Raw genomic sequence first — 15,103 nt, 5'->3', positions numbered from 1 at the left:
TGAGATTCTACATGGATCACCAATGTGGCCGCGTAGGCTTCTGCTTGTCTGACGTCCTGCACGTAGGTGCAGGACGTCAGACTCACAGAAACAGAAGCCTGCGCAGCCTTCTACATGGAATGTTGCTAGTGGAATAGCAACATTCCATGTAGAATCTCCAATAGTAGCAACATTCCATGTAGAATCTCCAATAGTAGCAACAGAATCTCAATAGTAGCAACATTCCATGTAGAATCTCCAATAGTATCTATTTTATTTTTGTTACATTTGTATCCCGCGCTTTCCCACTCATGGCAGGCTCAATGCGGCTTACATGGGGCAATGGAGGGTTAAGTGACTTGCCCAGAGTCACAAGGAGCTGCCTGTGCCTGAAGTGGGAATCGAACTCAGTTCCTCAGTTCCCCAGGACCAAAGTCCACCACCCTAACCACCAGGCCACTCCTCCACTTATCAGCTTCTTGTTTTGAATGTACCTAAACAAGTTTTTATTATGTGTTTTTACCTCCAAGGCAAGGTTTTTTTTTTTTCCCAAAGTCTCTCTTTGCCTTCCGTATCAGCACTCTGTATTTCACTTATTCTTTTTCCTATTATCTTCAGTTGGATCTTTCTTCCATTTTCTGAAGGGTATTCTTTTAATTCTAATAGCCTCCTTCACCTTATTTTTTTAGCCATGTCTGTTGTCATTTTGCCTTCCTTCTGCCTTTTTTTAATATTTATTTTATTTATTTATTTATTTATTTATTGCATTTGTATCCTACATTTTTCCACCTATTTGCAGGCTCAATGTGGCTTACATAGTCTTGTTATGACATTAACATTACAGGATATTAATACATGGAATATATCTGGCCTGGGCTCCCAGGATGATATTTTTGAACAACAGTCACACCTGATGTAAATTTTTGACCTACTACTACTACTACTATTTAGCATTTCTATAGTGCTGCAAGGCGTACGCAGCGCTGCACAAACATAGAAGAAAGACAGTCCCTGCTCAAAGAGCTTACAATCTAATAGACAAAAAATAAAGTAAGCAAATCAAATCAATTAATGTGTACAGGAAGGAGGAGAGGAGGGTAGGTGGAGGCGAGTGGTTAAAAGTGGTTACGAGTCAAAAACAATGTTAAAGAGGTGGGCTTTCAGTCTAGATTTAAAGGTGGCCAAGGATGGGGCAAGACGTAGGGGCTCAGGAAGTTTATTCCAGGCGTAGGGTGCAGCGAGACAGAAGGCACGAAGTTTAAATAAAGGGTAACTTTGTATTACTCTAATACTTAAAAGAAGCTCATTCCAAATAAGAGGAGTCTGATCAATAAATCTGAAAGAAAAATAGCTCTATATTTCAGTCCTTTAGGGCTTGGAAAAAGAAGTGTTAGAGAATCTCAAAGACAACGGGCCCTGTTCACTAAGGCTCACTAGAGGTGCATTTGCATTTTTAGCATGTGCTAAGAATTAGTGCTAACAGTTTAGATGACTTGTTTGTATCTATACAGCAAATCCTATTAATGATTCTTAATGCAACTCATAGGGAAAGTCAGTTCTGCAAACTTATCCTATATAATAAAACTCACCCTCAACGTTCTGAGGACACTGACGTCACTGTCAGGTCCTCTGGGCACTTCCTTCCGGTTCGAAGCCTTCGTGGTGGTGAAGCCACCGAAAACACTGTGTTGGGGCCCCGCCCTCGCGTCAAACGTGATGACGTCGAGGGCAGAGCTATGTCAGCAGATTGACGTTGGCGACGTGCCGAGCTCTGCAACAGTGGCGGACGAAAGCCGACAGGGTGAGTAGGGAGGGGGGGAGGTCCAGGCGCAGCAATGTCAGCACATTGACGGTGGCGTGCCGAGGTCCACAACAATGGCGGACGAAAGCCGACAGGGTCAGTACGGAGGGGGGGAGGTCCGGACGGAAACCGCGCTAGCGCCCGTTTCATTGCCGCAAGAAACGGGCATGTTTTACTAGTTAGATCATATTTTTCACAGAAACAAGCATTCTATGCCAGATGTGCAGTTTCTTCTCAGTGCTCTAAATGTGGTGCCCATGAACATACATTATCTCATGTGTTTTGGCTTTGTTCATTGGTGCAGTGCTATTGGACTAGAATACTAAGGGGTCCTAGGGCCCTGCACTAGCGGTGGGAGCTGTTTTCCTGCTTGCCTGAGCCCTTTTTACCGCAACGAGTAAAAAGACCCCAGACGCACATGGCCATGCGGTAAGAGAGCTCTTACCGCATGGCCATGCAGCAGGGAGCCCTTACCGCCACCCATTGAGGTGGCGATAAGGGCTCCCACGCTAACCCAACTGTAAATGGGCAGGACGCGGCGATGCCCGATTACCACCACACAAGCCATTTCTGTGGGTTTTCTTTTTCCCTCAGAAATAGTGTGCATTTGGGATGGGACTGCCGCCAGCAGCCACGTTGGGCTGGCTGTAGTCCCGGAAGAGCAAGCGGTATGCCTGCATTGGGCTTACCGCTGCTCTGTAAAAAGGCCTCTAAGTTTTCGAGAAACATTAATAGGGAAAATCATTATCCCGTCTCTGTTGGCTATCATTTTTGGTAAAATGGGTCATTGTGGTCTTCATACTATAGTCGAATGGATATTAGTTGATAAAGCATGTATAACTGGCAAGAAATTTATACTTCAGCAGTGGGTGTTGGATCATTTACCTACCTTTAGGCACTGGAAGAGTGTTTTTTTTATACTTTAATGGTAATGGAAGCCCAAGTTGCTTGTTTAACAGCTAAACATAATAAGTATTTTGGGGCAATTTGGGTTGTATATGTTCAGCATCTTCCATCTCAAGCACATAGTCTCATTCTTAATGATTTGAATTTGAATTTATAACACCATAGGACCATATAATGGGTAGGGAGGAATGGGGGTGGGAGGGGACAGTAGAGCTTGGAAGTCGATTTGGTTGTATCATGATATTTTTATATCAATAATCTTGTGAAGGGTCTTAAGTGTATAGGCTCTCCACAATCACTTGGAATAATGACATTGTTTCACTGATATGTTTATCTTGACTGTATTTGTTAAAATGGCAATACAAATATTGATTCTAAAGACCATAAGCTTTGGAATTAATCCAAGCCTCAATGAGGAGCCAATGCAAGTTCACCAGCAGGGTTGCCAGATGGGCGGTTTTCCCGCCCAATTGGGCGGTTTTCCGCAACCCGCCGCGGGAAACTTTTGCCCGCGGCGGGTTGCGGTTTTTTGGGCTGCTTTTTGGGCTTCAGGGCGGTTTTTTGGGCGGCTTTTTCGGCCACGGGGGGCGGGGTTAGTGACGTGTTTGGGCGGGGTTAGTGACGTTTTGGGCGGGGTTAGTGACGGGGAGGCGGGGCCGATGACGGGGGAGGCGGGGCCGATGACGGGGGAGGCGGGGCCGGTGACGGCGGGGGTGATGACGGCGGGGGCGGGGGTGATGACGCGGGGGTGGGGGTGTCAGGGGCGGGGTTTGAGTTTGGGCGGGTTTTGGGCGGTTTTTATGCCGGATTGGGTGGGAAAAAAATTTTCCACCTGGCAACACTGTTCACCAGCGGAGGAGTCACTCCTTCATACCTGTGAGCTGAAAAGATCAAGCAAGCTGCAGTATTTTCGGTGTTTGAATCTTCTTAATGTAGTTTTTCTGGCAACCCAAGTATATAATATTGCTGTAATACAGAATAGGTAAGAGAAGACTTTGAACAACTAAATGAAAGATAGGCGTCTCCAGACATTATTCCATCCTAATAGCAATCTGTATAATTTTCTGTTGCACAGAAAGCCAGAGAACGGGGAGCAGTGATCATAAAAGAACCCTGGATAGAGGAAGACAAGTACGGGAAAGTGAAACTTGCAGTGGTTCAAACGGTAAAGAAATATCAAGAGGTCATGTTAGAGTCTGATATATGTGGAGGGCAATTCACCTATATTTAGAGGCCTAGTGGGCACCTATAGGGCACTTATACTATAATTTCCTGGATAGAATCCAAGCATAACCCGGTATATATGTATCTATATTTTCGGGATGAGCACTTATACCTAAATGCCTGAGATGTGTATGTAACTTATAGTATGCTATAAGTTACACGTGTAAGTGTGAGTCTTGCCTATGCTCTGCCTGGACGCTGCCATGTGTATGCCCACTTGTAAAGTACACGCTATGGAAGATATGTGCATATTTTCAGAATGCATTTACATGCATAAGTGCACTTATATGCCTGTGTTCTAATCATCTATGTGTATATTTGGTGCATAAATGCTAGCGTCTTATCTCTAGAATTACCTCCTAATAGTTCTGTGTAGCATTTCTTTAAGCAAGTTTTCATTTTATTGTTTTCCAAATGTTTAAGGCAAAAAGAGTTCTGACATGTCACAGCTCACCCTCTTTGCAAGGATCATTACTGCATTTGCTATATTGCCTAAACTGCCACACAGAGCTAAGCAGTTTACAATTAAAAACTATAGTATATAGCAGTGGCATAGCTACAAGGGGCCACAGGGGGTTCTGGGCCCCCAAAATTGGCTCTGGGGCCCTTGGTTTGGCTGGCAAGGGTTCCCAACCCCGGCCAGCTGAAGCGTTTGTCCAGTGCTGGTCTCCTGCTCTCTGCCGTATTGCCTACCCTGCCCTTCCCCTCACAACACCTGCATGCTCGTTTTAGTGAAACTGAGGGCCGCCGAGAGGGGGGGACAGGGGGGACAAAATTCCCCGGGCCCGGGCCTCTGGGGGGGGCCCGGCACCGCCGCCGCAGTCCAGCCCGCCCGCCCTCCGTCGCTCCCTGGCATTGAACTTAAGCGCCTCACCTTTGAAAGCACAGCAAGCAGCTGCAGACCACTCCTTCCCAGTTGCGTTCCTAGGGGGGCTGACACCCGGGGCGGATTGCCGATGTGCCCCGCCCCCGGGTGCAGCGCAACCCCCCCCCCCCCCGGCGAAAGGAACCCCCCAGGTGTACGCTGCTGGGGGGGTGCCGCGCGCCTGTCCGCTTCGTTCGTTTCCATGCTCCCTCTGCCCCGGAACAGGAAGTAATCTGTTCCGGGGCAGAGGGAGCACAGAACGAACGTAGTGGACAGGCGCACGGCACCCCATGGGGCGGACCGCACCCACCGCCCCTCCTTGGTACACCACTGTTCCTTCCTTCCATGTCCCGCCCTCGCCTGATGCAACTTCCGCGAGGGCGGGACACGGAAGGAAGGAGTGGTCTGCCGCTGCTTGTTGCTGTGCTTTCGAAGGTGAGGCGCTTAAGGTCAGTGCAGAGGGCCCGGGGGTGGAGAGAGGGCCCGGTGGAGGAGGGGCCCCGGGGGGCAGCCTTGTCCCGGGCCTGGCCCAGTCTCTCGGCAGCCCTGGTGAAACTGAGCATGCGCAATACTTCACGCATTCTTAATTTCATGAAAACAAGTGTGCGCGTGATGTGAGGGGAAGAGCAGGGCAGGCAATGCAGCAGGAACCAGCACTGGACAAATGCTTCAGCTGGTGGGGGTCCCCAACCCCCGCCAGGCAAGGTATTTGAGGTGGCGGCGGTGGCGGCGGCGTGGGGTGGAGTGGCAGGGAGACGGGCCAAAATGTGTCCCCCCACATTGGGCTCTGGACACCCCCCCTCCCACGTCGAGGTCTGCCCCATCATATATTTTATTTATTTATTTGTTACATTTGAATCCCACATTTTCCCACCTATTTGTGGGCTCAATGTGGCTTACATAGTACTGGAGAGGCCTTTGCAGGCTCCGGTGTGAACAAATACAGGGTGATGTGGTGGTAAGATCAAGTTCATGTGGCATAGCCACATTAGGGAATCGGAGAACGGAAGAGTTGTGTTATGTCCATTACGTGCTTTAGTTTGGTTGTGTTGCAGAGATTAGGCATTTAAGTTGGATCGGTAGGGTATATATGAATAATCTTATTGAATTACCCCCTCGTAATGCTGTTTCATCATGTAGAGAATATCTTGTCTTATATTTCCCTATCTGTAAGAATGTGATATATAAATCAATTCACTCTGCTAATTTCTCCTATCCAGGCACCCAGTGCCGTAGCGAGGGCTAATGGCACCCAGGGCGGGTTGCCGCTGCGTAACCCCCACCCCCCGGGTGCAGCACGGCACACCCCCCCCCCCCCGGACCGCAACCCCCCCCGGACCGCATTCTTACCTGCGTGAGGGCCGATCCGCCCCGAATGCACGTCACTCGGACCTGTGTCGGCCCCGCTGGTTCCCTGCTCTCTCTGCCCCGAAACAGGAGGTAACCTGTTCCGGGGCAGAGAGAGCAGGGAACCAGCGGGGCCAGCACCCCCCGAGCACGTGCACCCGGGGCAGACCGCCCCTCCCGCCCCCCCCCCCTTCCTATGCCACTGCAGGCACCAAAGTTTGGAATTCTCTTCCTAAATCAATCAAATCTACAGACGATTACCTAACTTTTAGAAGTCTTCTAAAAACACATTTCTTCAGTCTGGCCTTTCTGAATACAAAGAACTCTATTTGAATTTTATCCACACACTTTTCTTAATCTGATTCCCCATCTAGTCCTACCTAATTATGCTCTCACCCAGTGCGTTTTTTCTAGCAAAAAAGGTGCCAGTACTCAAATGCCAGGCCACCCTTTGGGGTGGGGTGATCACTGAGGGACCCTCCCCACAATAGCCAGCCCTCTGCAACCAGTCACAGAATCTATGACAAGGCAGAATTGGTGTGTAGGGCCTGAGCAAATTCATTAAAACTTGGGGTCCAAAGGTCAATTTTAGCAGACAACAGAAAAGGTGCCAATACTCAGTACCCTCAAGTACCCCCTCAAAAAAAGCCCTGCTCTCACCTATCCATCCTTAATTATTTGTTTGCCCTTGAGATAGTCTAAATCCCTGGTTACTTGCTGCACATGTATTCATTTGCTTCTTGAAGTTATTGTAATTTGTGTTATATTCTGTACATTATTATGTTTTATTCACTTTATTGTTTGCTTGTAAGCCGCATTGAACTTGAGTCTATTTCGGGCTAATGTGGGGTATAAATGTCATGAATAAATAAGTATAGTAGGATGAGAAAAGAACTCCAATAAGGAAAGGAAAGAGGGGAGAAGTAGGCAACAATCAAACAACAGTTGTAAAAGCTAAAAAGACAAAGGGAAGAAAAGCATGAGGGTCATTAGAAACTAAAGAGGAGGAAAGGTAAAATGGGAAAGGAAAGAGGGCACCAGGACTCTAGCATCACGCCACCATCACAGTCCAAAAGCCTGAAGGTCTTACCTTCATAGAAAGAAAATCACCTACCTATAATGCTATTCTGTCATTAGAAGAGTGTCACCCTCCTGACTATGTCCTTCATAGACTGTAACAGAATCACCCTGTCAAGGCAAGAAAACTCTGGCTGGCCTTGAACAGCTGGTTCAGGGATCTGGACCTCTGCCCTTGACCCACATGCTGGCTCAAATGAAATGCAGGGGATCCTGGAGTCTAGACCTAGATGATCCAATTTGGTTCTCAGAAATTCAAACTAGGTTCCTGAGGTCTGTGAGTTACACGCAGGGGCGTAGCCACAGGTGGGCCTGGGTGGGCCTGGGCCCACCCACTTTGGGCTCAGGCCCACCCAGCGACGATGCAAAGCGACGACAAAAGAATTGATCCCCTGCCGGCACGCAGGCCTTCTTTCCCCTCCCTCCCTCCCCTTCGGGCAGCGCCGCTGTCTATCGCTACAGCTGAGCAAAGCTGCAGCGCACCGGATTCGTCTCCGTCCTGCCGCTACTTCTGCCCTCTGGCTCCGTGATCTTTGTTTGCTTATCTGCAGCGGTTCCGGATCTGTGCGCTCCCAGGGCTGTCTGTGTATGCTGCCTGCGACTGCTTCCTCTGCGCTGGGCCCCGCCTCTTCAGAAGAGTAGGCGGGGCCAGCGCAGAGGAAGCAGTCGCAGGCAGCATACAGACAGGCCTGGGAGCGCGCGGATCCGGAACCACTGCAGAAGAGCAAACAAAGATCACAACGGAGCCGGAGGGCAGAAGTAGCGGCAGGACGGAGACGGACCCGGTGCGGTGCAGCTTTGCTCAGCTGTAGGGATAGACTGCGGCGCTGCCCGAAGGGGAGGGGAAAGAAGGCCTGCAGCCAGGTGCCAGACTGTCGCTGGGGAAAGGGTGGGAAAAACGTGTGTGTGTGTGGTGGTGGTGGTGTGTGGGTGGGGGGTCAGGGAGAGACAGGAGCACTGTTGGGATGAGGGAGTGAGACAGGGTAGAGCTGGGGAGGGACGGAGAGATGCTGCAAGGGGAAAGAAAATGAGAATTGTTGGATATGGGTGGGATGGGGAGAGGGAGAGAAAAAAAACATTTTGGACATGGAAGTGGAAGGGAGAGGTGAGAGGGGAAATGTTGAACATGGCATGAGGGAAAGGAAGGATGGAGAGATGATGATGGTGGTGGTGGGGGGCAGAGAGAGATGTCAAACCAGGGGCTCAAGACAGGGAGAGGGAGAAAAGTTGGACATGAAGGTGGAGAAGAGGAGAGGAAAGGAGAGATGCACAAGTGAGGGAGGGGAGAAAGAGGGAAGATGGATCCAGGGAGAGAAGATAGACAGTGGATGGTAGGGAAGAGAAAGGGAAAATGCTGGACAATGGGGGAGGGAAGAGAGAAAATTTTGTGCCCACCCACTTTGTGCTCAGGCCCACCCAAAATTGGCTGTCTGGCTACGCCACTGGTTACACGGTGGAGCCTGAACCAGGAGTTCCATCTCCCTGCATGAATTTGTGCCTCCCAACCTGACTGAGGAGATTCTGACCTGGTCTAGATCTTCCTGCTTGAGTTTTGAACTAATTGCTGAAGATAGTGGAAAGAGCGTCTGTCCATGCATAGACAGAGCTTACATGCTAGGTATTGCTGAAAATGAAGTTAACCCGTGTTTCTTTACCCTGTTGCTTGAAAATAAACCTTATCTTGTTGGGCAGACTTGATGGACCGTGCAGGTCTTTTTCTGCCGTCATCTACTATGTTACTATGTTACTATGAATATGCAGGAGTTGTGTTTAATATATGTACACTTGTAATCTATCATGCTCTCTCACATATGACAACAGTGTTTTAATTTATTTCCTAGTATGGAGACACAACACATACATTAGTGGAAAAAGCAGATTACAAGGGGCTTTTCTTGCCAGGTTATGAGGCTCCGCTCTTCAAGGACCCACTATTACCTAAGCTGTAAGTAAACATTTTGAATTGTTTAGAGCCCTTCTTTCTCTGCCTTAATTGCAATGTAACTCTTTTAACTCCAGGCTCCGTTCCTTCTATCTTGCTGCACCGTATGCCTGGAATAAACTTCCTGAGCCGGTACGCCAAGCCTTATCTCTGGCCATCTTACTACTACTACTACTTAACATTTCTAGAGCGCTACTAGGGTTACGCAGTGCTGTACAAAATGCACAAAGAAGGACGGTCCCTGCTCAAAGGAGCTTACAATCTAAAGAACGAAATGTCAAGTTGGGGCAGTGAAGATTTCCTGGGTAGAGGTGTAGAGGTTAGGTGCCGAAGGCGACATTGAAGAGGTGGGCTTTAAGCAGGGATTTGAAGATGGGCAGGGAGGGGGCCTGGCGTATGGGCTCGGGGAGTTTGTTCCACGCGTGGGGTGAGGCGAGGCAGAAAGGGCGGAGCCTGGAGTTGGCGGTGGTGGAGAAGGGTACTGAAAGGAGGGATTTGTCTTGAGAGCGGAGGTTACGGGTAGGAACGTAAGGGGAGATGAGGGTTGAGAGGTAAGGAGGGGCTGCAGATCGAGTACATTTGTAGGTTAGTAGCAGAAGCTTGAATTGAATGCAGTACCTGATCGGAAGCCAATGAAGTGACTTGAGGAGAGGGGTGATATGAGTGTATCGGTTCAGGCAGAAGATAAGACGTGCAGCAGAGTTCTGAACGGACTGAAGGGGGGATAGGTGGCTAAGTGGGAGACCAGTGAGAAGCAGGTTGCAGTAGTCAAGGCGAGAGGTAACGAGAGAGTGGATGAGAGTTCGGGTGGTGTGCTCAGAGAGGAAAGGGCGAATTTTGCTAATGTTATAGAGGAAGAAGCGACAGGTCTTGGCTATTTGCTGGATATGCGCAAATCTAGGCTAAAAACCCACCTCTTCGATGCTGTTTTTGACTCCTAAACCTAAACCTAACCCTTCAACTGTCCCCTATCCCTGATATGTCCTGTCTGTCCTAACCCTTATCCCTTACTTGTCCTGTCTGTCTGTCATAATTAGATTGTAAGCTCTATTGAGCAGGGACTGTCTCTCCATGTTCAAATGTGAAGCACTGCGTATGTCCGGTAGCGTTATAGAAATGATAAGTAGTAGTAGTAGTAAGTGTTAAATTAGAAAAAAAATAGCAAACTAATTAATACTAGCTTAATGAGAAGATGTGGAATTTGTGTAACAGCTCTCCATTATGACAGTGAGGACTCCGTTTTCAGGGCAGGAAGTGACTGTGTGGCAGTGCCGGTCTCTGTATCCTGCCCTTTTGATTCCGAGTGTTGCACTGTGGTGAAGATAGGACCATAAAGGATGCAAGAACCCTTTTTTTGGGGGGGGGGGGGGGGGGGAGCTGGATGCAAATAGAAGCCTGCAATGAAGATGGAGATGGCATGAGGCTCTGTAGACTTGGTCTGTGCAATGCTTCTAAATTTGCCTTCAAGAAACTAGACCCCTAACCATCCTCACTCCCATTCTCTACCTGATCTAATACTTCTACAGTGTAAGTTGCACAAGTATTGGAGAGTGATGAAAGCAATTTGTATGATTTGCCTTTCATTGTAACACCTTTATTTCTGAACTTATGCAAAGGGAAAGCAATTTTCAAAATCCATTTCTTTGTGCACGAGGTTATGTAACTGAGTTAAAGGACTACTTGGAACTGTGCACTCTTTCCACAAGTAAAAACACGCACATACCTCTATCCACATATGTGGGTAGGTGCCCTAAGGTGAGGTTAGGTCAGGGGAGAAAACACCACACACAGGAGGGGCATTTTCGACAGGCGTAGCCAGGTTTTGACATCATGGGGAGCAAACATTTGTAAATTAGGCGCTAGTCAGTGTCAGAGAGGCGGCAGGGCCGGTATTGTCGCTCAAGTGCAGTGACTGTGGCCGGTAATGATTAACACAGGCTGCCTGCTGCATCCCACCTACAAGGAAACTGGAAGTTACATTAGGAGGCGGGAGGTAGCAGAAGTCCCAGGCAACCTGTCTTCTTAATTGCAAGTAAAATTATTCAAATTGTGGCCATCACCTCAGGAACACTCCTTCCACTAGTAGAAACTGTTTAAATCAGATGGGCTTTTGTTTGTGTGGTGACACTACAGGATGTGGAGCCCATTAGTCCTGAGCATTTTTATTTTTGGTGACAAAGGCCACCAAAGATAGCCCTTGCTCCAGAGCCTACTTTCAAATAGAGCCAGACAGTTTATGAAATAACACAATTTCACCGTCCCTAGATTTGGACATCCCTAGACATGGACGTTTCTGATTTTCATTGGTTTTCAAAACCAAAGACATCCATGTCATGTTTTGAGTGAGCCTGGGGGCTAGGGATACCCCATTGGTGAGAATTATCAGCTTGCTTGTCCTCTGAGAAAATGAAGATACATGCCTGTAGCAGGTTTTCTCCGAGGACAGTGGGCTGATTATTCTCACATACCCTCACACCTCCCCTTGCAGTTGTATTCTTTAGCTATTTTATATGACTGAGGGACCTGTGCTCGTGTGTCAGGCAGGAAGGCACCAACTCATGCGTGGTGGGATGCTGCTAGAAATTTCTACATTAATCTCGCTAGTCAGCATTTGCACCGGGCTCCGTCAGATGATGTCACTCAGCTGTGATGATACTTGGCCTGCTATCCTCACCCTGCTACTGCTACAGCTGAGTAACTTTGCTCTATTCAGCAAGGCATCACTGATGAACGTGCTAGACAAATAAAGCCTAATATTTGGTAAATAATAGTGTACCAAAACTGATTTGCTTATTATCTGATGTAACACTGGGATTCTAAGGAAGCAATCTTAAAAGAAAAGAATCTTTGGATGACTAACCCCAGTAGAGTAACTTTCACAAAATGTGCCAACTATGACGAAGTTGCAGTCTTATCTGTTTCGCAGTATATTTGTTTCGTTATCATCAATTATGCATGGTAAATATAGAATTGATAAGGGATGTTAGTTGGGTAGTAGGGAGGAGGGAGGGGGAAGGGGAGAAAAACTAAAACTGTCTAGTGATTTTAGATTAATGGTAGGATTTACTGCATTTGTACTCCTTATCGTATTGTTGTTATGTTTCTGCTAATAAAAAGATTTAAACATTAAAAAAAAAAGAAAAGAATCTGATATCCATTAAGAACAGATTCTAATGCAAATTCACAGCACTGGCCTCTGGATTGGTGAGTTGAGAAAATCTATTCACATACTGCCTGAACATACATTCTCTTTTCTTCCATGTTCTGATCCATATCACCCAATATTTTCATTGTGGCTGCTGCTTTTTCAGGCGGAAGCTAGTTGTAGAGTTATTCAGATAGTCTGTCTGAAATATTTTGTCATTTATACATTTACCTGCTCTGTATTTTCTGCTTTTCAGACCCTGTAGCAAGTTGAATTTCATCGATCATGTAGTGGGCAACCAGGCTGATGATGAAATGCTTCCAGTCGTAGAATGGTAAGAACCTGAGACCTTGGAAAAGACCCGCATGTGCCACAAACTGCATTGCGCTAACAGATTAATTGTATGGCGAAAAGAAGGGGATCTTCTGAACTGGGGGATGGCTGGGACAGTAAAGGAGGAGAGAAACATGCCATTTACTATGTGTCGAATGCCCTTGCGCTAAGCATTTGCAATTTACCAAAGTTTTTGGTTTTGCCCCGGGAATTAAGAGGCCCTTTTATTAAAGTGTGGTAAAATCTGGACTTGGCACATTCTAATGTAGGACTTTCCTGCACGCTATGTGGCACTTTTTAGGCCTTTTTAAAAAAACGTTTAAACAGTTTTATTGATAATCAAACATAATGAACAGTCAAACAATGATGAAAGAAAATTTTTCCTTAAATTATTTATTTATTTGCTGCATTTGTATCCCACATTAACCCACCTATTTGCAGGCTCAATGTGGCTTACATAATGTCGCAATGGCGATCATTATTAACAGAATGAGTAGTTCAGTAAAATTGTTACAATTAAGGTACGAAGAGTAACAGAAAATAAAATTAGGGTAAATAGATAATACATAAAATATAAGTAGAGTAGGATAGGATGTAATATTCAATATGGTAATGTGATAAGGTAAACAAATTAAAAGAAATCAATATTGGCTGGTTCTGGTGTAGTTAAGAGTCAAGTTATTTTGGAGGATTCTTTTTGTAGGTCTCTTTGAACAGGTTCGTCTTCAGTAATTTCTGGAAGGTTGTCAAGTCATGCGTTGTTTTTATGATATTGGGTAGTTCATTCCATAATTGCGTGCAGAGGTAGGAAAAGCTGTATGGATTTGTATTTAAGTCCTCTACAATTGGGGTAATGGAGGTTTAAGTACGTACGTGATGAACAATAGAAGTACAGTACAATTCCTTCTTTACCCCTCATAAAGCTCCGCTTACCCACTTCCACACCCTACCCATAGAAACTATAGGGCTCGTTTTCGAAAGAGATAAACATCCAAAAAATGTAATAAAGCACCATTTGGTTGATTTTCTTCTCAAAACGTCCAAATCAGTCTTTTCAAAACCTATTTTGCAGACGTTTATCTATGCAATTCATCTGCAGTGCGTCACAAGGGGGCGTGCGGGGCATTTCAAAGGCAGGATTAGGGCAGGCTTAGGGCAGGCCTAACACTTGAACATTTTACAGCCATAATAGAACAAAACAAAAACGTCCAGGACTTAAAACCAAGACGTTTTGGTCTAGACCTGTTTTCAGAATTAATAGGGCAAAAAAGGTACCCTAAATGACCAGATGACCACTGGAGGGAATTAGAGGTGACCCCCCCAATACCCCCTCAGTGGTCACTGACCCTCCCCCTCCCACCCCTCAAAAATGTAAATAAAAATATGACTTACCAGCCTCTATGACAGTCTCAGATGTTAAAGTCAGGTCTATAGAGCAGCATGCAGGTCCCTGGAGAAGTGTAGTGGTCAGTGCAGTGCACTATAGAGTGGGGGACTTGGGTCCCTATCTCCCTCTACCTGTCACACTTGTAGTGGAAACTGTGACCCCTCCCAAAGTCACCAAAACCTACTGTACCCACATATAGGTACCCTCTTCAACCCTAAGACCTATAGTAGTGGTGTACAGAGGGGGATAGTGTGTTTTGGGTAGGTTTTGGAGGGCTCATAGGTCAAAATAATGGAGGAAAAGTGAGATGGGCATCTGTGAGCATTTTTATGAAGTGCACACAGAAGTGCCCTGTAGGGTGTCCCATTGCTCTCCTGGGATGTTCGGGGGACCAGTCTACTAAAAATGTGGCTCCTCCTACATCCCAATGGCATGAATCTCTGCATTGTGCACTTACTCTTTTTTTTTTTTTTTTTCAAAAATGGACCAAAAAAACAAAACGTCCAACGGTATTTTCGAAAAAAAAAAAAAAAGATAGGCGTTAAGAAAAACGCCTATCTTTTTTTTTTTTTTCGAAAATACCGTTGGACGTTTTGTTCTAAAATGACCTTCTTTCCTATTCGGATTTTGGACGTCTTGTGCAAAACATCCAAAGTCGGACTTAGACATCATATCAAAAATGTCCCTCCATACCACCTAAAGCACAAAAAGATGTAGGATAGAGCAAAGAACCTATTCAACAATCTTAGATAACAATCAAGAATTTCCCCCATCTCCCACCTTCCCAACTCATCTATAATCTAATACAAAAAATTCAGGCATAAGGGGGTCTGGACTCTTATAACCCCCAAGCCTAGAAGTAAAGTAACAAAACATTCCCATCTCCCCTCCCCACATCCATTCCCCCCTCCCTTGATCATTTATCTTTTTTTTTTGCAGGTTGTGGGCTTATGCTCCCTTAGTGTGCAGAACCTGCAATAAATTATCATGGGAGCCCTTACCTCCTCCTATTTAGGAGGCACTAAGTACTCTTGCATTAACTCCACGTTATTCAGTTAGCAAACGTTAATTATAATGCGCTAGCTGAACAAAGCAGG

The 15,103-nt window shown here is 46.5% G+C and overlaps 1 protein-coding gene across 1 annotated transcript in view; it reads left to right on the top strand.

Moving 5' to 3' along the window:
- Nucleotides 1–15,103, top strand: part of LOC115479965 (4-hydroxyphenylpyruvate dioxygenase-like) — a 45,766-nt gene that overhangs the window by 16,164 nt on the left and 14,499 nt on the right. The window contains exons 5-7 of the mRNA XM_030218318.1: nucleotides 3,762–3,851; nucleotides 9,041–9,144; nucleotides 12,543–12,620. Coding sequence (XP_030074178.1) covers nucleotides 3,762–3,851; nucleotides 9,041–9,144; nucleotides 12,543–12,620 — 272 coding nt within the window. The remainder of the gene's footprint in view (nucleotides 1–3,761; nucleotides 3,852–9,040; nucleotides 9,145–12,542; nucleotides 12,621–15,103) is intronic.

This window comes from Microcaecilia unicolor, chromosome 11, assembly GCF_901765095.1.
Source record: "Microcaecilia unicolor chromosome 11, aMicUni1.1, whole genome shotgun sequence".
Lineage (NCBI taxonomy): Eukaryota > Metazoa > Chordata > Amphibia > Gymnophiona > Siphonopidae > Microcaecilia > Microcaecilia unicolor.
The sequence above is the reverse complement of the archived record's forward strand: the minus strand, read 5'-3'. Positions and strand labels throughout refer to the sequence as shown.